The sequence below is a fragment of the Solanum lycopersicum genome, chromosome 4, assembly GCF_036512215.1.
Source record: "Solanum lycopersicum chromosome 4, SLM_r2.1".
NCBI lineage: Eukaryota > Viridiplantae > Streptophyta > Magnoliopsida > Solanales > Solanaceae > Solanum > Solanum lycopersicum.
In genome coordinates, this window is record NC_090803.1 from 63,038,827 (window position 1) to 63,063,998 (window position 25,172).

The 25,172-nt window shown below is 31.6% G+C and overlaps 3 protein-coding genes across 4 annotated transcripts; 2 read left to right on the forward strand and 1 right to left on the reverse strand.

Moving 5' to 3' along the window:
• Positions 1 to 1,380: 1,380 nt before the first annotated feature.
• On the forward strand, positions 1,381 to 7,887 carry LOC101254194 (MADS-box protein AGL24). The gene is made up of 10 exons (XM_004237945.5): positions 1,381 to 1,748; positions 1,873 to 2,055; positions 4,496 to 4,574; positions 5,173 to 5,234; positions 5,601 to 5,700; positions 5,785 to 5,826; positions 6,136 to 6,177; positions 6,326 to 6,459; positions 7,340 to 7,390; positions 7,660 to 7,887. The coding sequence occupies exons 2-10, from the start codon at positions 1,874 to 1,876 to the stop codon at positions 7,673 to 7,675; spliced, it is 708 nt and encodes a 235-aa protein (XP_004237993.2). The 5' UTR covers positions 1,381 to 1,748; position 1,873; the 3' UTR covers positions 7,676 to 7,887.
• An 888-nt stretch (positions 7,888 to 8,775) lies between these two features.
• On the forward strand, positions 8,776 to 13,102 carry LOC101254479 (O-fucosyltransferase 31). Its single transcript, XM_004237946.5, has 10 exons — positions 8,776 to 9,030; positions 9,668 to 9,730; positions 9,830 to 9,911; positions 10,018 to 10,088; positions 10,204 to 10,292; positions 10,392 to 10,595; positions 11,348 to 11,612; positions 12,030 to 12,257; positions 12,353 to 12,550; positions 12,646 to 13,102. Exons 1-10 carry the CDS (start codon positions 8,890 to 8,892, stop codon positions 12,853 to 12,855), a joined length of 1,551 nt encoding a protein of 516 aa, XP_004237994.2. The 5' UTR covers positions 8,776 to 8,889; the 3' UTR covers positions 12,856 to 13,102.
• A 363-nt stretch (positions 13,103 to 13,465) lies between these two features.
• LOC101254787 (mechanosensitive ion channel protein 2, chloroplastic) lies at positions 13,466 to 21,559 on the reverse strand. 2 transcript variants are annotated; one of them, XM_010321906.4, is made up of 14 exons: positions 21,298 to 21,559; positions 20,395 to 20,551; positions 20,213 to 20,272; positions 18,989 to 19,152; positions 18,494 to 18,617; positions 18,295 to 18,392; positions 18,090 to 18,203; positions 17,843 to 17,903; positions 17,180 to 17,329; positions 16,860 to 16,970; positions 16,257 to 16,424; positions 16,042 to 16,155; positions 15,090 to 15,146; positions 13,466 to 14,469 (listed from the first exon to the last, which is right to left on the reverse strand). In XM_010321906.4, exons 2-14 carry the CDS (start codon positions 20,470 to 20,472, stop codon positions 13,657 to 13,659), a joined length of 2,112 nt encoding a protein of 703 aa, XP_010320208.3. In that variant the 5' UTR covers positions 20,473 to 20,551; positions 21,298 to 21,559; the 3' UTR covers positions 13,466 to 13,656. The 2 variants fall into 2 exon arrangements, with proteins under 2 accessions (XP_010320208.3, XP_069153452.1); XM_069297351.1 differs by having other exon boundaries at positions 20,006 to 20,272; positions 21,298 to 21,448.
• Between the last annotated feature and the right edge of the window lie 3,613 nt (positions 21,560 to 25,172).

Consider the following 25,172-nt stretch of genomic DNA (forward strand, 5'->3'; position numbering starts at 1 on the left):
TTTATAATCAAATATATAACTATTGATTTATTTTCGATCATAATTTTCCCTTAAAATTTACGATCAAACGATGCTATATAAATTAGGACGTAAGTAATTATTGGCTATATCTAATAAGACATAATTGCATATTTCATGCCTGGAAATATTGTCAAAAGGTCCTTTATCAAATAAATCCAGGTTCTATGTATTTAATCATTTTTAAAGACATGATGTTGACATTTTTTGTCCACACAATTATAATTGTAGCTTAATTTGAATATGATAACGCCACGTGTTCATGCAAATTATAAAAGGCCAGGATAATTTCCTCCATTTTGATTTCTTCTATTACTATCCATATTTTAAAAAAAAAAATACAACTTTTTTATGGCATTAATTAATAAAAATAACATATCTAGTACTTGTTATGTTTTTTGTATATATATTCCTATTTATTTGTCAATTTTAATAAAAAAAAAAAATTAATATGCCTTTATTTAATTTTAGAAAATTTTCAGTATTACTAAGTTGTAATGCATGCTTTTTAGAACCATAAAATACATTTATTATAATTAAGGAGTTACATAATCTTTTAAGTTAAGGATAAAATTATAACTAACCTATGATAATGATTGATTTCTTAATATATGTGTCACTTCTAAAGTAGACAACTAAATAAGGGCAGAGGGAGTATTTATTAAGAGACCAATCAACCTATGAAGGAATAAAATTATATATTTCATAAACTAAAAGAAACCACAACTTTGGATTTCCTTTTTCTTTTTTGGAATATTTGATAAATTAAAGTTCGATTGAAAAGACGTTAATTAGTAGAGAGAAGTGATTCGTGATATCTTTTTTTATTAAATAGTATTTATTGTACTAACTCAACTATCTATAGAGTTTCAATTTGAAAATTTTACTTTTACGAAGGATTTGAAATTGATTCGCAAATTACCAAAACACCTTAATTTTTTGGCCCGATATACGCATGAAAACTCGACTAATCTAACAAAACTCTTAGCGTGACACATTGATTTTCGACGTTAGAGCACTCAATCTTTCGAGACTGAATACTAATTCCAGGCAAACTTTCGATTGTCCCTGCGATCAAAACGACGTTCACAAAAATATTCCAACATAACATGGAAGAGGTTCGATTCATTAGCAACAGTAAAAAAATTGACGCCTAATTTCAATGAAACACTTCATATCAAAAATCTTTTTTCATATTCAGAATTTAAATCTGAAACTTCATTCACAACACTACATTCTTTTTTACGGTGCTATTAATAGTATTTACCATAAGTAAGTAATCCTGACAAGTGACAAGATAATCAAAATGTTACAAATGAGAGGTTAAAATATGTTCCCCTTTTTACCATAAAAAGTAAAGCAGCACATTCCATATTTTGATGTAACAATAGGCATCCAACCACTCACCCCCTCTCTCTCTCTCTAGGTTTCAATTGGTAGAGCTCTTCAATAATATCCTCCAACATAAAATAAAAAATTAAAAAAAAATTCCTCTTTTTTTTTTTCTTCAATTCCAAGAACAACAAGTGAATAGTACTTATTCCATCTCCAAAATTAGGTCTTACATATTTCTATACTCAATTATTGGCCCATTTTTGTATAGGTTTTCTAACTAGATCTAAAGTTTTCCTCTTTTATTAGGGTTTCTTACTATTTATATCTTTTGTGATTGTTTGTGAGATTTCTTAGAAGGTTTGAGGAAAGATAATTAGCTTCTTCGACCTGTTAAGGTAAGAATAAGATCTGCGTACATTCTACTGTCTTTAAGATTCTGCTTGTGAAATTACACTGTTACGATTGTAAATATAGTGAATTTTGGTGTTGATATATGATTGATTTTCTTTTTTTTTGAAGGATGGCAAGGGAAAAGATAAAAATAAAAAAGATAGATAATATAACAGCAAGACAAGTAACATTTTCAAAGAGGAGAAGAGGGCTTTTTAAGAAAGCTGAAGAGCTTTCTGTTCTTTGTGATGCTGATGTTGCTCTTATCATTTTTTCTGCTACTGGAAAGCTATTTGATTTTGCTAGCACCAGGTAAAATCTCGAGATAAAATGAAGGATTATTTTATGCCGTCTTTTAATTATTAATTTTTACGATTATTATCCTAATATATACCAAAGAGCTTGTTTGGTCGGGGAATAAGTTATTACAGGATTGTTATTTCAAATAAAATTATAATTTCGAAATTTGTTATCTCTTGTAACCAACTTTAGAAAATGAGATTAGCTATTCTGAGATACGTTTTTTTTCCGATAATTAATGATTTTACATATAATCAAATATTTGGGTTGGTTGGATGTTTTAAAGGAGCTAGGGAGTGTAAGCTAAGGTGTTTATTTTTTTTGGTTGCTTAATTTATTTGTGTTATTTTTTCTTTTTAATTTATTTATTAAAATAAGACGTAATTTTTTATTTTGTTTTCTCGTCTAACAAAATAAATGTCATTTTAACAATAAAAAATATAGTTAAAAAAGAATTGTCGTTTTAGGAATGTAAGACAATTATTAGTAATTTTTTTTAAAAAAAAAACTATACCATTATATATTAAAGAACCACTAACTTGTTCTTAATACATCTAATTATTATAAAATAAATATATATATTTGGGTAACAATAAATAATATGTATTTATTGTTTTTCATAATGCACGTGAAAAAGATTAAAACAATAGATGTCGAGAGTACTCTTACCTCCAATATCCTATACGGTATATTTAAGATTACAAGACTCAATCAATATTCTGATACATTAAAAACGAATATTTAGGTTAAGATCACGTGATTTAAATTTAAACTTCCTTTCAAGTCAACAAATTGAAACGAAAGAGTATATTATATGAAAAAAAATTGTTGTGTATATATCTAACATAAGTTGAATTCCATTACTAATAAGATCATACATTGTCTATGCCTCGTTAATTAATTAGAGTGTACACTTTACGATAATAACATCATATTCAATGGAGTTTTAAAATGATAGATACACAAATTTTGTATTTATTTATGTAAGATAGAAAAATTATTTTCGATCGGAATAAAGCTTTTTGTCTGTTTTGTTGTGACAAGAGGAGCAAAGAAGGGCAAAGACAACAAACTGTAGTTTCATAGGGTTTCTTCAAACAAGAAAACCTCGTGTCTCACATTTAATTACCCCTTTTGTTATTAATTTATGATTATTTATCCTAAAAAACAGTGAATTAACTAGAAACCCTAGGAAATTACTTCTGTTTTTATCATCTAGATACTTCTTTATTACATAAAGTATATATTTTTCCGTTCATTTTTACTTATCTGATTTAGATTTTATTATAATATTTATATTAATTATCGTATAATTTTAAAATTTCAAAACAAATGATTTGTGAAATCTGTCTGTCTCATTTTATGTGACAGTGTTTAACTTGATCTAATGTTTAAGAGATTTTTTTTAAAAAAAAATTGTAATATAAGAAATTGTTATATGTATTGGTGTAGTTGTACATAATTTCATAAAAAGAGAAATTTTAAAATTAAATTATTTTTAATTTCAGTAGAATTATATATATATTTTTTTTGGGATGAGTTAAAAATGGAAATGTACCATACAAAATGAGTGTATTTTCCCTTTTCGATAGTCAAATTAATTATCTTTAACTTTGAGCAACTATTAAAATTACAGATGAAGTGATTTTTCTTTTTTTTTTTTAAAATTAATGGTTAATTTTTTTCAACAAAATTACCTAGATAGTGAATTTTGTAAATAATCAAGTGGTTAATTTACTCCGAAAACATTTAAATTTAGTGTCAGTAATCACTGTTTAGTCAAATCATTCAATTTCATCAGTCATTTATTTACTGGATAAGATAAGATATGTCAATTACTATTTATTAGTACAAATATGTCTTTTGGAAAATGGGAGGGCCATAATTAAAGGAATATTTTGCAGCTACAATCATAATTTATTTCCCAATTAGGAACTAACTAATGATATGACAAATACTTAACCCGATCAGATATTTATATCAAATCAATTTATGCATATATATATATAGTAAGTAACAACGTTTGTGATTAGAGTGATAAAGTATTATATTTCTTCAATCTCAATTAGAAATTTCGAGTTCGAGATCAATTGTTACGAAGTTTGCCTAGTTAGAAAGCGTTTTACCTCAAATTTTTCGATGTAAATTCGGACAATTCTTATCTCATAAGTTAGTTTTTTTTTAAAAGAAAAGTTGAGTTGGAATCAAATTCATTTTTTAAATCATGTCATCAAAACCAGACTTATCCAAATTTATAATTTATTTGACATATCAGACTCTTGTCTTAGATTGTGCACAATAATTATTTTTATTGTTTAATTTAGACAATCCTCGCCTTATTCAGAACTAACGTTTGAGATCAAGTTAGATTCAAAATTATTTATAATATATATTTAATTAAAACTTTAGAATTAATTAACAGAATAATTATTTTTCTTGTTTATAAATGCAGCATGAAGGATATTCTTGGAAAGTATAAGTTGCAAACAGCTAGCCTTGAGAAAGTTGACCAACCTTCCCTTGATTTACAGGTAGTAATTATATATACTTTACACTAAATTAATAAGTAAAAAATAAGAGCATTGTTTTATTATGCACAAAAATATATTTTATGAGTAACCTATAGTTATTAAAATTATTGAAGTTAACTATCTTAATTAGCTGAAGTGAAAATATATATCTCTTGCTCCATCTCTCTCAAATTATTTATCGTGAAATAATTTCAAAATTATTTCTCAAATTAAAATTTAAGACTTATTTTTTTTCATTTTAACGTTAATAGTATATATATGGTTTTTTAAAGATTACAAATACTTCAATAATATATTTGATAAAAAGAGATTATATTTTAAGACATAAATAACAATATATTCGATACATGTACAAGTGAAAGAGAAATAACGACATATAAATTGAGACGGAAAAAGTATAAACTATAATCTAGTGATAGTGTATATGTAAATAAATATATTTATTTTTGTATATATTAATTTTAAGTAAACACTCTAACTTTATTAAATTCTTACAAAATATCAAGTAGGCTATAATTACATCTACTTAATTAATTAAGCTACATATATACTAATTTATTAACCTTTTTATTGATTATATATCATCATCATTTTGTAGCTAGAGAATAGCCTCAACATGAGATTAAGCAAGCAGGTAGCTGATAAAACTCGTGAGCTCAGGTATGTGTTAACTTGTACGCACCTCAACTTTTTACTAACATAAATATCGATATTTTTAGTTCAAATTTTGAATAAATAAATAAAAATTAACACGTATTCTCAAGTGTCTGTTAGATAGTTACGTTAACTACATTGAATGTATCATCTCTTTTACACATCAGCCTTAATTGAAACAAGTCTGTGGTTTTATTACAACTATTGATGCTAAAAGCATATAAAGAGACGATATATTTTAATTGGTTAATTTATCTACGTAGTGAACACTCGAATTACTTATTGATATTTGTGTATATATTTTAATTGGTTAATTTATCTACGTAGTGAACACTCGAATTACTTATTGATATTTGTGTATGTATAAATCAGGCAGATGAGAGGGGAGGAACTTGAAGGATTGAGTTTAGAAGAATTACAACAAATTGAGAAAAGACTTGAAGCTGGTTTCAATCGTGTGCTTGAGATTAAGGTTTAATAATTTTTGTTAAAAAAAATTATAATACTTATGCTAATTAAATAAATTTCTAATACCTTTAATTTTTTTTAATATCAGGGTAAACGAATTATGGATGAAATTACCAACCTCCAAAGAAAGGTTAGTATAATATTTTACTATAACAGGATCAATGCACAAAATATTCTGTATTCATGAATGATTAAGAAAATATTGTCGCATGCACCTTGAGAGGGTGTAATTAGGTCATGTACACTAACGCAAGCATCATTACTATCCACACGATTCAAATATGTGACCTATTAGTCACATTTACACTAGAAAATCACTAATTATTTAATAAATATGTCATTAGAATTTGACTCGTTGTTAAAGGTTTTCAATAGGAAAACCAGTCTTTGACTAAATTTTTCTTTTTTTGTCATTTTTTGACTCATGAAATCTTTTCAGGGTGCTGAGCTGATGGAAGAAAACAAACAATTGAAACACAAAGTAATTAAAATCCCCTTTAGAATTAATAACCTTTTTATGTACAATTTAATTTTTTTTAGTAAATTAGTGTTAATTAATTTGAGTAATTTTCATCATATTCTAATAGTGTTTATTTATATATATGTGTTATTTTAATTGTGCTACTTAGATGGAAATTATGAAAAAAGGAAAATTGCCTTTAGTGACTGACATGGTGATGGAAGAGGGCCAATCATCTGAGTCTATAATTACAACTAATAATCCTGATCAAGATGATTCATCAAATGCATCTTTGAAGTTAGGGTAAGCTTGCTTATACTCTTATAACTTGATGGATTTTAACTTAGTTACAAAATTACGTGGCATAGTTTCAGTTTTTCGAGGACATGATCTTTGATAGGAATTATGATAGTGTGGAGATTGTGAATTAGGAATGAAGTAGTAAAACGGTTTTTCTTTTCCTTTCTTTGTGTATATGTACTCCCTCCAATCTGTTTCAGTTTGATTGTCTAGTTTTGATTTGGAACGGAGTTTAAAAATGAAGAGCTCTCTTGAATCAAGTGATTTTAAATCAAAGATATGTTGAATGTACCAAAATGCTCTTTAATTATGTGGTCGGTTTTTATATATATCATGTGGGAAGTTAGAATCAAAGAGTTGATAAAAATGAGAATATGCTAATTTTTTTAGACTATATAGCAAAGTAAGACGAATAAATTGAAATAGAGAGCGAGGATATTTCTTGTTTTCATTAAGATTTCACTTTTATTACCTGTTGTTCCTTTTAGCTTGGTTAAGTTAGTATCTTGTTGATATTGCTTTTTTTTTTTTTATCGTTCTATAAGTCAATGGTCTATCAAAATAATTTTTTTATTTATTTTTAAAAATAAAGATAAGATTCATGTACACTTTGTCTTTCTTAAACCTGACTTGTGGAGTTACAATATATTTATTAGTGTTTGTTACTATTAACCTAACAATTTTTATTTTTATTTTTGAAGATAAAGATAAGGTTCGTGTACACTTTATCTTTCTTAAACATGACTTGTGAAATTATAAATATATTTATTAGTGTTTGTTACCATCAACCTAATTTAACTTGTTATATAACATGTTTATTGATCCTATATTCTATGTTACAAGTTTTACTAATTACTATAATCTTTTGTCTATGTTGTAACAGTGGTACTACTGCAGTTGAAGATGATTGCTCAATTACATCTTTAAAGTTAGGGTAAGATTTGTTTATATTTTTCATATATATATATATATATATATATATATATATATATCCCTGCTTCTTTCGTCTCAATTTATACAATGTAGTTTGACTTAATTCTTACAGAGTTTAATTTTTTTTTTTTGAAACTTGTTGTATAAAATAAATCATATATAGATATTTGTGTGTCTGAGAATCGCTTCATTAGGATAAAATAAACATTTTAAAGTTAAATTGTTATTATATTTATTGGAAATTAATTAAATTTGCTATTTATTGATCAGGCTACCATTCAGCTAACAAACTTAAAGGAGGAAGCTTTTGTTGAAGATTGTACTAATAATAATTTTTGGATGATAACAATGAGTGGCATATATATATATATATTTGCCTTCTTTTGGAAAAAATATTACATTGGAATATAATTGTCACTGCTTAATTCTACTATGTATTATATGTATGTATGTGGACAACTTGACAAAGGGCATAATGCAGATTTATTAACCATCTCATTATAGGTCTTGTGTGTGGGCTTTAATTTCTATAATATAGTATATGAATTTACGTGAACTTAATAATTTTTTATTTGAAATTTTCATATATGTATCGAGAAAGATACTCATGATCATATTCATAAATATCTGCTTATGGAATTAGTTATCATAGTATATTATATTGAAATCGTTGAAGAAAGTCATAAACTTTCAGATCTTGAATTTGTATTTAATTATTTATTCTGATTGAGCGTTTAGCACCAGTACATCGGGTAAGAGCCAGTTTATAAGATATGAGTTCGATCAAATTTAATGCATGTTATTCATAATTTTATACAAATTATTGATTTAGATACCAATAACTTTAACAGAATAGAATCCCAAATCATAAACTTTAAATCTTCACTCTGGTTCTTTAAAGCTATACAACCCATCTCAAATAACTACACAATTAAGCGATTTCATCCTCTCTTTTTTTATTGAAGTTTAGGTTGCATATATCATATATGACTGAAGTTCAGACATTTCTACGTGAAGTTTTGGTCTGGAGAACGCCGATCAAATAAAGCATATCTATACTACCTAGTATTAATTTGGGAATGGAGAGCTTTGTCATCTCAACGAATAAGTGAATCTTCCCTTGCATGCAGATTTTAAAATCGTGAATCTTTTGATGGCACACAATTCATTATATCATAACAATACGCTCTATCGTAACTTAGTGTGATATTACTTATGGGAAATACAGTAATGCATAAGAAATACACATTGGCATCTTACAATAATAAAAAAAAAAATCTAAAATTCAAAATACAAAAATAGTTGGCTATGAATGCAAAATATTAAACAAGTGGCTACGCGTTAAATGGATGTCAAAAATTGGCTACTCTTGTAAAGTTACTTCATGAGAAGCCCAAATGTTTTAGCCCAAACAGATCAGCCCATGATCACGGAATGAGTTAACTGAAAAATATTTTACAGATCGGTAAATACGACGGCGACGGTGAGAGCACCGGCACGATGAACTACGTCCGGCAGATTCCAACGAGTCGGAGAATGGCATGGCCCCTGCAAATGGGTGGACTTTTGATGCTTCTTCTACCAAGTCTGTTTCCCAGTCTTTTCTCTCCTCTTAGCCGCTCTTATCCTTCCGTTTTCTCTGTAAGTTCTCTTTCCTTCTCCATTTTCAGCCGTAGCCCTACCTTGTAAATATATAGAAGCTGTTTCCGAAGATCAATCAGTTACTAATGGAGTGAAATGTGTTGAATTTAATGAAATGAAAACAGTCAATTCATGTAGTTGATTGATTCGGATTAATTTGGGATTGAGACGTAGTTGATTAGTTAATCTGTCTGTGTACTATGTTGCTCGAACTCTTCAAAAATGTCGATGGTTGCATGTTGGATACTCCAAAAGTGGTGTATTTTTGAAGGATCCCACGGGGATGCAGCAATATTTTGTGAGTCCGAGCAATATATCCTGTGTACAAATGCATTGTGGAAGACCAGACATTTGAAAATGAATTTGTTGAGTAGCTAATACTAGCTTATGGTATAGTAGAAATCATAATTTGATTGGATGTGTTGTTCTAGTTGATCATTGGAACCAGAGGAGAATTGGTTTTGTAGGCCATTTTCTTAGTTTGATGTCTTTTTACTAGGGATCTTCATTTTTTACACATAAGAGATTTCCAGTTGTTTATGATTCATGTGCATCCTGACTTCTTTTGAACACTGTACCTGCTCCAACTTTTAGGAAAATCCAGTTCTTTTATTAGTTTACTCATGCAATTTTGCAGGAATGGAATGCTCCAAGGCCTATGCACTCACATTTACTAAACAGGGCTTTGCAACAACAGACAGTGAGTAGAGTTGCCTCTTCATTTGTTTTTAGCTATAAGATTGTTATGGAAGTTTTGGGACCATATATTCAAAATGTTTAGTAATTTAGTACCTTTCAGTCCAAGCCTCAAGAAGCAGAACTTTGGTCTCCCTTGACTGACCAGGGATGGGAAGCCTGCGCTGATAAACAGGAAACTCAATGTGAGTGTTGAACCCATGCTATTGTATCTTTCCTCTGCGTTATGAAGGGGATTCTGATTAGTAAATTCTGTGTTCTAACCTTTCTTTAATTGCATATGTTCTGTAGCATTGGGTAGGAAGTCCCAGGGGTACATACAGGTGTTTTTGGATGGAGGACTGAACCAACAGAGGATGGGGGTATGTAATTTTCAGTTACGATGTTGGTTAATTTCCAGATTGTTGATGTATATTACTCTAGGGTAGCTTTAGTCTCATGAATGATTTATTTCTTGTTTACTTGCTCCCATGATAGATCTGTGATGCAGTAGCTGTTGCCAAAATTTTAAATGCAACACTTGTAATTCCGTATCTTGAAGTAAATCCAGTTTGGCAGGATTCAAGGTATTTAGTGTCAGCCATTGCAGCATCCATTCTCTACATACTTTTAAAGTTTTATGTGAAGTGCCTGTTGATACTGCTTATCTGAAGTGCTTTTCACAGTTCCTTTGCAGATATATTTGATGTTGATCACTTTATCAGTGTCTTGAGTGGTGATATTTCTATAGTTAAAGAGCTTCCCAGTGACTACTCCTGGAGTACCAGAGAATATTATGCAACAGGCATACGTCCTACTAGAATTAAGACTGCGCCTGTACATGCTTCTGCTTCATGGTACCAGGAGAATGTTCTGCCTGTAATGCAGAGGTACTACTGAAATATAAACCTTTTTTTTGAGACTTATAATGAATTACTGACATACTATTCATGTTATTGTACTTGAAATATGTCCTACTTCTGAAAAGTTCTGTTTTTAACTAGGCATGATGGTTATATTTGATGCAAGTGATTTGACATTCATTCATTTCTTTATGTGTGTTGCTTCCATGTTAAATGAGTTGCAACTATCAATTTAACATTTAAGTATTCTCATGATCATTTTCAATAGATATCATATTCCCTCAATTAAAGTGTCATCGACGGTTTTTTTTTTTTTTTGTCATAACACTACCATAGATGCATTTGTAACTTTTTTTATGGTCAGATTCTACACAATATTGGAGTTATTAGAAACTATCAAATACTCTCAAAGCTGTGAAATCAATTAATCAAAATGGACTCCGCATTTACTTGGTCTTTGAGAGATTAACATTAACAACCTCATCCCACCCCCTTGGGCAACGAGAAGTTAAAAAAGAAAAGAGAAAGAAAATGATGGAAATATTGGTCACTTGCATCCAGAAAGCAATATTAGATCATCACATAAACAGAGCCATTGCCCGTGCTCATAGATTTTCAGTTTTTCTAGCTAACACATTACACAATGGTCATTACCAAATGCATTTTTGTAGGCTTGATTTAACTGGGACACTCTGCTTTCAACAATTGAACATAGTACGAACTTCTCTTTGTATGATAAAGCTTGAACTCACAACAAGACTAATTTCTTCTTTTTTCAGCTATGGGATTGTAGCTATAGCTCCATTCTCTCACCGTTTGGCTTTCGATAACCAACCTTCAGACATCCAGCATCTGCGCTGTAAGGTCAACTTTCACGCTCTAGTTTTTGTTCCCCATGTCAGAAGATTAGGCGATGCACTCGTCAGTCGTCTGCGTAGCCCTCCTAGTTTAAATAACGCATCAAGCGCTACACACTTCCACAATTGGGAAAATGACAGAGCAGGAGCTGGGAAGTATGTTGTATTGCATCTTCGCTTTGATAAAGTATGGTTATCTACGACCTTGCTGACTCAATTCTGTTCTTACAATCATAAACTATGTTGAAATGGAGTGTGTCTTGGGATTTTTGGTACAACTATGTGGGCATAGTACTGTACCAGTGTTTTATGTTAATTTTTCATGTCTGTGTTTAGTTAAAAGACACTATTATATGAAAATTCAGAAATCAAAGGTGATCTACAGTAATTATCTGTCAGCCAACTTTGGGTAACTAGGCCTATAAAAGTCTCCAAGTTAAGAAAGTTAAAGCCTATCTTGTTTCACTTGAATTCACTTGGATACCTTGATTTTGATCCACCCCTATTCATAAATGGAAACAAATAAAATGGCTTTTGTGCAAGACCTGGATTTGTCATTTAATGCATTTGGGTATTAATTGCCTGGAAAACGTCTTTAAAACAGGATATGGCTGCTCACTCAGCTTGTGATTTTGGTGGCGGCAAAGCTGAGAAACTTGCTCTTGCAAAATATCGGCAAGTACTTTGGCAAGGGAGAGTGCTAAACTCCCAATTCACAGATGAAGAGTTAAGAGGCCAAGGGCGTTGTCCATTAACTCCGGAAGAGATAGGACTTCTTTTGTCAGCCTTGGGATTTAACAACAGCACACGCCTATATCTTGCTTCCCACAAGGTGCGTTAACTATGATATTACTTATTTCTTACAAAGAATGATGTGTTTCATTGTCAACAACAGCTTAAGCACTCTCTGGACTTTATTCTCATCAGGTTTACGGTGGAGAAGCAAGGATATCAGCACTCCGCCAGTTATTTCCATTTATGGAGGACAAGAAAAGCCTTGCTTCTTCTCATGAACTATCTGAAGTAGAAGGAAAAGCTTCTTTACTAGCTGCTGTGGATTATTACGTGAGCATGCAGAGTGATATATTCATTTCTGCCTCTCCCGGCAATATGCACAATGCACTGGTAACTTACTTGTATATCAGAATGTCCGATTAATTTATTCTAGTCTTGATTATGCTTTGAAAAACTAACCATGGGGCGGGTTTGTCAACTCTCAGTTGGGGCATCGAGCATACAAGAATCTTAAGACCGTTAGACCAAACATGACATTGCTAGGCAAGCTCTTCCTCAACAAGACTATTGAGTGGTCTGAATTTCAGCAGGCAGTACAGCAGGGTCACAAGAATAGACAAGGACAAATGCGGATACGCAAGGAGAAGCAGTCGATATATACTTACCCTGCTCCTGATTGCATGTGTAAAGCTTAATTTGACAACACTTTGGAGGTTGTAATTTGATCATACGTGATATTTTACGTGTATATTTTGTTATGTTTTTGTATTCTAGGATCTTTAGTTGATCATGTTCAGGATACAGCACCATAATGATCAAATTCGATATTTTGAGTGATCATAGTTGGTAATTAAATGTCTTTTCTTACAGGAAAAAGGCTCAAATATGTCATCGAACTTTGACACGTGATTCATTTATGTCATTCGTTAGAAATTTAGCTCATCTTTATCATTTCTGTTGCATTCATGCCATTATTTGCTAATTAAAAATAATTCATCGTTTGTCAGTAAAAAATGGTGGAATGGAGGAGCCTTTTCTCAACATGAAAAATGATATAGATGAATAGAACTTTTAACGAATGAGCCAATCTTTTTAACGAATAGCATAAATGAGTCTTTTTTGAAAGTTCGATTACATATTTAAGCATTCTCACTTCCGTGTATTTTCTTTGTCTGGTTTTTAACCACAGCCAGGTAATAAGTTCATCCTTCTGCGTACTGTAGTAAAATAATAATACTCCAAAAGTTATGGTAGAACAGAACAATTGAATTGCAAGCTAAAGATGGTGGATGGTTAGACCAAGCCTTAAGCTAAAAGTTAGTGGTATTATTGTGTCTTCATTGATCATTACCAAATGCTAAATACAAGCCAACTAATGCTCCACAATTATATATAATAAAATAAATTTCATGAGAAAAACATTTACAGTGTGCACAATGCAAGCTCTAAAAAAATAGCCTTAGCGCATTATTGCACATTGCTCAACCTTCAAATAATCACCTTTCGCGTTCTTTTTGTTCATTTGATGTACTTTGTGTGCTTGGAGCTCCTGGCATCTTATCGTCCGTCTTATCTTTGTTTGAGTTGGTTGAGCTATTACCATTCCGGCAGGCAGCTAACTCTTTTGATTCCGAGGGAGAAGGTGGAGTCGTTTCGTCCTCCTCAATTGGAAGTGTTAGTTTTGACCCTTCCAGTGCAACACCAAGAACAATGTTGTCTTCTAACATGGGCCTTCCAACTGAAGAAGGTGGAGAAGAAATTGGTCTTTCGGTATCTTGTTGTGCCTGTGAAGCAGAAGACGCTGCATCTGTCTTCTCAATGTTGGTATCTGATGTCAACCCCGGGGGGTCTCCAGCAACTTGGTTTTTCTCAGAGTTGCTTTTAACTGGACTGGTAGATCCTTGTTTTAGTGATTTTCCATCTGATGGTGAAGTTGCTGCTTTTAAATCACCATTCGCATTTGATGCTGATGAGGCCTTATCGACTTCCTTTTCAACGAGAGTTGATGGCTTGCCATTTGTGTCATCAGCGGTCCGTGATGTAATTGTTGCTTCGACCTTTTGGTCTTTTTCTTCATCAGATTGTACTGAACGAGCAGAAGCTTTGGCTTTATCATCACTACTGATCTTATAAGTAGGCTCGATGAGGAGGACTTGGCGGTTAGGCCGGTTACGAGAAAAAATGGAATCAGCAAATGGTACATCATCTGCATCAATCTCGCGAGATGTTTTCTGCACAGTACGAATAGGTGTAGCAAGTCGAGCACGGTGATGGCTGATTACTCGAAGTAGATCCAGCAATATAACTTCCTGAAATCAAAAGTTGGACAGTGAGAATCGTTAGCAGGAAGTTACGATTTTCCTAATACACCTAAGTACCTCGAGTGACACAAACACACACCACAGATGCATATCAACAAAATGGCCTCAAGCTAGAAGCATATTGGATCTATGTATACCTGCAATTTGGAGTTACAGTTGGAAGATACTGCACTATAGTTTGAACCAAATAACTACAGATACTAAAGATGCTTATCAACATTTTGTATTACTTCCGAAAGTTGGTATCAATATATCAATTTCACATTTTCATAGTTCATGTAAGCTTCATTTATTACTCCTTATGAGAGTTGGCTTTGGCATCACAATATAACAACCTAGTCCCACCGTAGTTTACGTGAAAACAGTTCTGGCAAAGGTAAGACGAGCAGGAGGAACAGACATACAGAGGACAGACGGGACAGTGAATGCATAAAGTATAGAATGTGCATCATCTACAATCAGGGCACTAAGTGAAAGAGCTTATACATGACCGAGTATAAATTGATTATGTTGTGGCGGTTGGTTAACTAGCAGTACTTTAATCAAAGATGTGATTTACAAAGTTAGACTTAGGACTACTTCATTGAAAGAAAGGATAAAACTTGTACCTTTACTCGGAGGTACTCTTCAAAACGAGGAGTCTTCACAAAGCAAGAAATCAGTATCTGTTTCACATGCAATGATTACAAAAGTTGAGTCATACTAATAAAAAGGAATCAATACCTTAGACTTCTAATGCACAATATGTAAAACAAAAGATTGCCAAGATTAGAAAACATGTACAATTAGTACGGAAGACAGGTTGACACACTTGCACAATAAATAAAGTGATCTAGCTAAGATGCGGCTAGAAGTTCCCACTACTTGCACTAGGCTCTGCACTTCGACGGCTAACCCATGTCAAGTGTTAGTAAGAGTTAAAGGGGTTTCTATCTTACTCTTTATATGCATCTTCACCCTGGATAACGAGGATTTACTTATTCAGGGTGAGAATACAGTCTCAAAAAGCATAATTGAGAGTGAAGGATCTCCCCTTATCAGTCTCTACCGGTCTCACACATTTCTTCAAATAGGAAAGAACAGCTGAAATAGGGATGAAAGAAATCAAACGGGGGGATAAGAAGCAGTTAGCCTTCTTAACATTTTGTCAGAGGGAACGAGGTGAAGAAAGTGGGCAAAACAACAATACTACTGTAATCCCACAAGTTGGGTCTAGGGAGGGTGGTGTGTACAAAGCCCTACCCCTACCTTGTGAAGGTAGAGAGAATGGCTTTGATAGACCCTCAGGCAAAACAGGCTAAAATAAACAATCAAGGAAGGAAATCATATAGATAAACATTCATGACTAATCCTACATGTTTATGTTTCTATAGAATCTTAATAACTCTAACACGGCGCAACATAGATGATTCGGCGAACTGAGATGCCATTATTGGTCAAGCCTATAACTCGTGAAGACAATATCAAGACCATAACTAGTTGCATTACAGAATAGCTGTCAATGCAGTTTACCACTGTATTTCAGGCAATGAATAAGATAGCTAAAGAGGTACCACCTACCTTAAGAGCCTGATTCTCTGGATCAACGTTATCCAGAAAAACTCGTCTATGTAATCGTTGCTGTTCCACCATAGGATGTTTCGACAAAACCTTCCGCATATCCGCAACAATGTTCTATACATGAAGGAGTCGTGAAATTCGCATCAGCCAACAGAACTATTTATTAAAAATAGGAGGATTGGATCTTATCTAACTATAAATTTTGATTCACTAACATTGATCTTATTTACATCCAAGTGGCTGATGGCAAGGTGAGTCTTGATCCGCCAATGAGTCCTCTGAGTAAGATTCCTGACGATATTCACTGAAAATTTGTGATTTGGTATATGAATTGCTTCACGATCATCACCTCTTATGACTGTTGGTGACCACCAACCTACGTGCTAAACAACAAGAAAGAGTCATGCAAAAGCTCAATCCGATGATTTAGCTTTCTGTTCAACTTATTCAGCACGAACAGATTTTGTTAGTTGTTACCCTACCACAGTTTTATGCAAATCCTTGCATATCAAGCATGCAATACTTCTTGTCATTGTAATTGTTTATTATGTTTCTTATCATCTACTCCTTTGTCCCTAATTACTTGTCCATTTTCACAAATCAAGAAAGGACAAATTGTTTTACCTTTTATACCCTCAATTAATTAGTTTGAAAAAGGTAGAACTTCTTGAAAATTTAAATTATCCACTTTACAATTAATAGGGGTAAAATGGTAAACTCTCTAAGTCAATTATTGTTTTCTTAATAAGTGTGTCAATTCAAAAGTGGACAAGTAATTAGGGAAGGGGAGTAATTTTGTGGCAGGACCAAATAGTTACCTCCACTGTGCCAGAGACATCATATCCCTGTATCTTAGTCTGTATCCAGTCATTTAGAACAAAGGGCCTTGTTGCATGGATCATTATGCTCGAGAGGAAGTTTGTAAGTATCTGAGAACCAACAGAGAATTTATAAAAAATAAGTTGGTCTAGTGCAAGTGGCAACAAGAATTCTATCCAGAAAAGAAAAATAAACGAAATGTGAATAGCAGAAGTGATATCCAACCAACCAATAGTGAGAAAGTTCTAAATAAGATGGTAAAAAAGTATAAGAGTTGATTTAGCAGCACCTAAGAATTCAAAATAAATGCTCAGTTTACCTCACGACCAGCAAGAGTGAGCAATACTGTCCCAAGACCCCCAGCTGTCAGCCACTTCTGTGTAGAAAAACCAAGCAATTCCATGAACAATGAAACAGCTGCGACCCATACTGCAGTATATATAGCTTTCCCTGCAAATTCGAACCCCATCTGCAAAGAGCGAGACACATATTTGAAGAATAAGACTTTGACCAAAGAAGGCAACAATGAGCGATAGTAAAAGGTACATAAAAGAATAGTTAGCTGCATATGTTTATTTTGAGGCAACTTTAATCCTTAGAGTTAAATTGTTGTGATAGTTTATTAGATTACATAAATATGGACAGGAAAGGTGTAAAAAATATTACAGACTAGTGTATGCTGCTGCCAAACTAACATAACCCTCCGTTCTGCAGTTAGATCCTAATCAGTTAGCCAAGAACAGAATTTCTTTGGAAAAAGAACATGGTCTTGCAGAAAAGGGAACCAACTAACAGCCACCGACAAGCTTTCGACAGATAGGTAAACTGTTTCCAGTTATTTAGTTGCCGTATTTAGCATTAGCTTTAGGTGATGTTTAAATATCTATATGGAGTTTGATCGTGTGAGCATTTGTGTTTTTATCAAGGTTTTAAAATATCCAAGCTTCAACAAATTTTAGTAAACGATAATTCCCAGACATACATTTCTTGCATCAGCAGGGTCTTTTGTCTCCACGAGGAATTTTTGTGTTTGCTGAATCAAGCTGCCAAAAGGATGATAAAGATCAACTTCGTGTAAAAAGAGAGAAACTAATCAGCATTACATCATTAAGTTGTTAAGAAAAAACAAGAGTGTGATGATAAGCTGTCATGTTATGACCAAGAGCAAGAATAAATAAACTTGTCAACTAATGCATCCAAAAATCAAAATTTGAAAGCAAACATATCACCTAGATAAACAGTAGGCAAGTGCCATCACTGTCGATAATGATCTTATAAAATTAAGAAATCTTTGCTTGACTGCCTGGCTAGGAACTGTAGGTAGAACCAGTGGATCTATTGCTCTGCAAACATTCAATACCAGCAGCATGAGCGCTTTATAAAGCATATATCTAACTTTATTTTAACTTTGTTTAAATTGTACTGCCATTTAACCTGCATATAAGTATTGCTCCAGTCCATAAAAGCACAGGTTTAAGATAGGAAGCTGTAACATAATGCCAGCTACTCTGTTTCCAATTGCTATCACTTTCCTGCAAGAATATTTTCAGACAAAGCTTTAATTTGAGAACAGATAATGATGTATACAACTTGCAGCAAGCCAGTAAGAAAGATTTTCTAGAGAAGCCAGTACATGAAGGAAAAGCTTTCTTCCAAAGCGCATCAGTGGAGTGAGACCCCATGCAGCAAAAACAAGAACACCAATGGCCGGAATCAGCTGAAGCATAAGTGGGCTTCCATGTATAGTACTTAATGACCTGCAAAATAAATTAATAATTGAATAAGTACCACTTTGATCAAATTAATATTGGGTCATGGATGGAGGATAAATAGAGTAGGTGGGGTTGCTCTAATCAGGAGTGATGATTCCACTTTCGAGTAAAGAAATCGTCAGACGTTTATTTGACAGAAAATCAAGATCAAGATAAATTATAAGGCTGAAGAATGGGTTTTGATTTGTGAAAAAAAATGAATTTATGCTCATTGAAACAGAGATTCTAATCAATTACTAGAAACTTCATTGGTGATAGGAGTTGCATTATCGGATGACAAGAATCAGTTATAAAGAACTCCGAGATCTAAATGTCCATGCAACTTGATAAAAGATAATAAATATAGAACCATCTACCTTTTCCAAATCAGTGTTGCTGTTTCCAGAACTTGACTCTCATAACCTCCACCTGGCTTTAGCAAAGAGCGGCATAGTAATATATTACATCTAGTTGGTGAAGGATGGGAAAACAAAGGCCTGTGTACAGTATTCAAAAGGTAGATGCTCCAAGGATCCTGCCGCTGAAGATGCAGTACACCACATATCAAGTGTCAATGAGACAGTACAAATTATGACACGACTTATAATATAGTTTAAGAGAGAGTTTTGTAGAATAATTGCAGCAAATGCTCCTCTTACTTCATTCAACTTTCAAAACTTCCAAGAATAATATAAAAATATATCATAAACATTATTATTCTTATTATTACTATTATCATTATTATTATTATTCTAATAAGTAGAGCTATAAACAAGCTGACTTGAGTTGATTATTTAATAAGCTTGCTCAATTATTATTATTCTAATAAGTAGAGCTATAAACAAGCTGACTTGAGTTGATTATTTAATAAGCTTGCTGAATTGTTATAACAATATCAGCTTGAGCATACTGAATTCAAAAGAGCTCAAGTTCTAACTTGAATTAGCTTAATACACCACAATTCCATCTAGAACGTCTCAGTTTATTTATCTGCAAATACACTTACCAAATCGAACTTTACAAATGCAAATACACTTGCGTGACAATAAAGGCACATCACATTCTTAGGATTTTCTGAAACTTACCACATTATCAAGCTTTACGATTTGATCACAAGCCAAAATAAGTAAATTCATCTAGTTAACAAACATGAATTTAAGCTCAAGACCCGCTCAATATTTAGATAAGCAACCCAAGACGCTAAGTGTGTCTGCCAAACTCAACCTATTAATGGAACTTTTCAAAATCATGTCAAGTACATAAAGCTTAGTTTTCTCGAGTCAATTTCATGATGTTTAGGCAATGCAATGCATAAAGGAATCAACTTCTTACAGAATAAGATCAACAAAAACTTGAAATAATTGAGAAGTCCATGATATACAACAACATAATACCCCGTGAAATCCCACGATGAGGTCTAGGGAGGGTAGAATGTGTACACAGACCTCGCCATTACCCCGTGGAGGTAGCGATATATTGAACCACGTTTATTTAATAAAATAATGACAACAAATTGAGTCATCCAAAAAGCTAGCAAAGAAAATGAGGAGGGGTGAAAATTAAAGGGACTTGTGGTGATTATAATCCAACCCTAATCATACCGTAGAATGTGATGACAGAAATATGCTGCAAGAATCTGTCTGACTCCTGCTCATTGTGCCCTACCAAAAAACAAAAAATTAAGAACTGAGGACGTCCTTATTTTATCAATAAACAATTAACGACTTCATTGACTCTATTGATATAGTAAAAACTAAAACCAAATGCAAGAATCATATTGTACCTTAGACTGACCGCTTAATCCACATTTCCCGTGAATTCCCAATTCACGGGGCAGCAGCAGTGACACAGAAGCTGCCATTTTCTAATATGCTTAAAGAAATGACACCCAAAAGTCACAGTGTTAACGTGCATATGGTAAGAACCTTTATCTTCTGAACCTACAAAAAGCATCAAGCCATCAACATCAAATTAAGCAAGAAGCAACCTGCTTAACAGTAAGCATAAAGAAAGCCTCCTCCTTTAACTGATTTATTAGGTCTCAGTTATCCAACACAGTAATAGATTTGCAATAGTGTCTTCCTCTGGCACACTCACTACCTTAAATATAGCTGAAATTCTTTTTGACATTATACACACAGGCATACACTAACTCTCCACTCATTATCACAACAGATTAACAAGTGCAGTGGTAGTCTTCTCCCACCTAGCACTCTGATCAATCGATTACACAAGCTTTTTGATCACAGAAATATCTAAAGTAAGACTTTGAGCTTATGGTCTATGGAAACAATTTCTCTACCTCCTATCCTCCCCACAGCCTACTTTGTGAGATTACACTGTGTGTTATTGAAGACTTCACTCCAACATATTTCATATATCCTATCAATTGGAGCGTAACAATCGGACTAAGCCACGCCACACCACATCAAGCACAATTACAAGTTAATGCATAAAACATGACGACAAAAAACTAAACACAATCAACAGTTAAAATTACAGCATTGCTACTACACCACACACTCACAAAGATCTTCTCCTTTCCTTCTTCACTTACCTATATAAACTCCTAAATCTTCAAACAACAAAAAAGCACTCAACCATCAAACTTCAAAAAAAACCTTAAATTTCACATCAACAACAACAAAAATGAACCATTAATCCTCGAATCAAGGTAATTACGAACCTCAAAACCAATAAAATCGATGATATTAGTGAAGCAACTTTACTCAAAATCAGCTAAAATCATCTGGAATTGGTAATAGATCTTCGTTTATGAATGGAATGGCGGAGGAAGATGCTGGGCAACACAGAAACACCGACGGCTACAGTTGCGTGAAAAAACTGAAAGGAATATCTGTTTTGGATAATTCACCACGTTTACACCCTCGTACGTGGCTCCATTCATTTCATCTTCTTACTTCTTTTAAATAAAATAGAGTTATCAATATGGGCTAACTCAAACTATCTGGGCTAACTCATATACGCTTTGGTATTTTATGGGTCAGGTCGGATTAATCTATTTTTGGTGTGAGCTAGAAAATGATCGATTCAATCTACAAGTACGTTGGCTACAGGCTTGCCGGGTCAGCCCATTTTTTAAAATTTAATATATATATATATATATATATATTAATTATTAATTTAAATTATAAATTATAATTTAAAAATATTATCATAAATATCAATAAAATAACATTACATGATGTTAATGTTACTACTTGTTAATTAAATTCACAAATAAAATTGTTTTTATAAAATATTTATTAGGTTAAGTTACCATTTTCAAAAAAAAAAATTATTAAGTATTTTAAATATAAATATCTAAATAAAAATATTAACCTAATCGTTTTGAGTTTGAACTCTTTTAATTTTAAATTTAATATTATATTATATTTTTTAATTAAATTTTACTGGCCCACAAGCCGGTCTTACCGATATTTCTCAAGTCCCTCAAATTAACAGGCTTATTCAGGCCAGGCTAAAAAGCTCTTTTCTTAAATGGGCTTCAAAAATCTTAGCCCAGCCCTACTAAATTCGGGTTAGGCCAGGCTAGCCCAACGGGCCTAGCTCATATTGACGGCTCTACTTTAATACTAAGAGTTTTAAAAATTAGTTTATTATCGAAATTTCAATGACATATTTTATCATATTCTGAACTCACTTATTTTGTAATATTATATATCTATTGTCTTACGTGACTCATTTATCTTGTAATTTTATATACGTATTAATGTATGTAGCACACTCTGCGACTTTATGTAATTGAGGCGCGTTGAAGATGTTTGTGTATCTTGTAAGCTAAAAGATGTATAAAGTTATATATATAAAAAAGATAGATCGGAATAATTGAATTTTAGTTTGGTTAAGGTGTGTGTTTGAAATTTCCGTCATAATATAGAAATAATTATGTCTTATACCAATTTATTTTAAAAAGTAGATGAGAAATAGATTATATTTAGATTGACTTAAAAAATAAAAAATCAAACTTAAATGATTTTATCAATCACTTTCTAAACACTTTTTAACTTATTTTTATCTTTTATCAATCACTTTCAAAAGTAAAAAACGGACTTAAAAATAAGTTTAATCAACTTTTAAGTTAATGTAAACACTACTAGTTTGTGTTTAATTAATAATTTAAATTAAAAAAAGTTATATTTAAATAAAATTAAAGTTACGCGTATATTAATAATTTTGTGTATTAATTATATCGTATTCGTATAATTTGTATATAAAATTAGTATAGCTATAACAATTAATGTTGTATCTGTATTTAGTTAATACCCACCTACCACAAATCAATAATCCAACGACCCTCGAAATCAGTTTATTCTGACCAATATTTATTATAAAATAGTACTTTTAGGAAAAAAGAAACATATTTTAAAATGTATTTTACGTACAAATTTAGAATAAATAAATTTTTATAAATGATTTATTATGCATATGATTGTCGAAATAAAATATCAAATATACTTGTAATAAAAAAAAATGGAAGAAATTGCGTCAAATTAAAAGTTGAAATAAAAATATACGATATTATTCAAAAATATTTATTTTTCTTCAAAAAAAAATTAAAATCCTTATCTTACTGTTCAAAATAATTTTCGAATTGAAAGGTCAAAATCAAAAGCATATTTGACCAAATAATTTACAAATTTGGTCTATATTCACTATTCACAGGCTAAAATAAATTTATCATTATCTACTCGAGTAATATAAGAATTTAGGAAATTAATTAGAAGGTAATTTTATCTTCTTCTTGTTTAAAATGATGAGATATTTTTTGGCCTTAATAAGGATAAGATGGGCATGAACCCTATGGATCGTGGCGGAACTTGAACATCAATTTTGTAGACAAGTCATGTCATGTTCTTGTTTATAATTTTCTCACAACTTTTGCATGTCATTTGGACATATATATACATAGAGAGCCACTAATCTTTTTCTTTTATTTTTTTTAGTCGTGGTCTTATTTTTATCGTGACATCAATATCTCCAACTGATAAAGAGAGCGTTTAGGGTTTTAAAATAGTAAATTAAAAATATATCAAAATATGACGTGTTAGCATATAGAGTCGTTATATATGCTAGGAGATGAATATTTTATGGAAAAAAACATCTAGAAGCGTTTTTTTATAAATATTTGCTATAGTCAATGTTTAGGTGTGTTTTTCTTATAGTTGAATAAATAGTTCAGGTAGAAAACTCACATTTCCAAACATGTTTCTACTGTTTCGGATGGATATTGCGATGTTACTACTCTCAATTTTTGACCTTTTAACTCTTTCTCTCTATATGCTCATTTTTTGGGAAGAAGACTCTTTAATAATTAAGTATATAGTCAATAAAAAAAAATGTTTTCGATAAATCATTGAAATTACATATTTATGTGGTTATTGTTACTTTTGATGTTAATAATTACAAATGGGATCACTAAAGAATATATTGCAGTGGATAGAGGGTCATCTTAGTTAAAGATTTTGTGTTTAAATTTTAAATATAGTAATTATAATGCGGATATCAAACATTAGTTAGAGATGGAAAGAAACATATGGAAAACAAGGACCAAGGCTGCTGCTAGTTTACCAATCAAATTTCAAACAAGTGGTCCATAGTTTCCATACCCTTGTTAATTGTTTTGTTATATAAGGCCAAACTTGTTGCCCAACTTGCCTTGTTTTTTTTTTTCTTCTTTTTTTTCCCCTCTAAGCAAGAGCCCGTTTAGATTGTTTTAAAAAAATATATTTTTAAGTCAAAAAACAAAAAATGTGAAGTGCATTGATAATTATATTTGGAGTCGTCATTTAACTTTTGTTTATTTATTTATTTTGCAAAAAAAACACAAATGGAATATAAGTTAAATAAGTCAATCAAAATATAAAATGGATAATTGTATAGAATGATAAACTAATAATATAAAATAAATATAGTAGCTATCATTTGATTTATTTGTGTTTCATAGCAAACCGTTTGTCAGTCCGTCACTCCCTCATATTCTCGCTCGCCACTCTCTCTCTCTCGCTCGTTTCCTTCGCTCGCCTCTATCGCTTTATACAATAGAATTATATAAATTGTGTTTTTAATTGTATAAAGCGAGATAAAATTGTATATACACATTCAAATACATATATCTCCATCTTATACACTTATAATTATACAATAAAAGTACTTCTTGGTCCAAGTTTCTTTTGTCTTTCTCTCTTTCTTGTTTTATACAAATTCAAATTGTATATAATTACTCTCTTTCTCGTTTTATACAATTTGATTCAATTGTATGTTCTCACTTTTTAAAAAAATATATTTTTATAATCATTAAATTAAATTATAAATTATAATTTGAAAATATTATCATAAAAATCGAAAAACAATATTACATGATGTTAGGCCTCATTTGTTTGCACTGAATGGGGGTTTGAATCTTAATCATTCAGATTTGCCTCATTATGTGTGTTTGTTTTTAAGAACTGAATCCTAATTATTCAGATTCAGTTCATTATGTTCGTTTGTTTTATTTTCTTATAAGCCTCTTAATGGGTCTGGATATATCTGAATGAA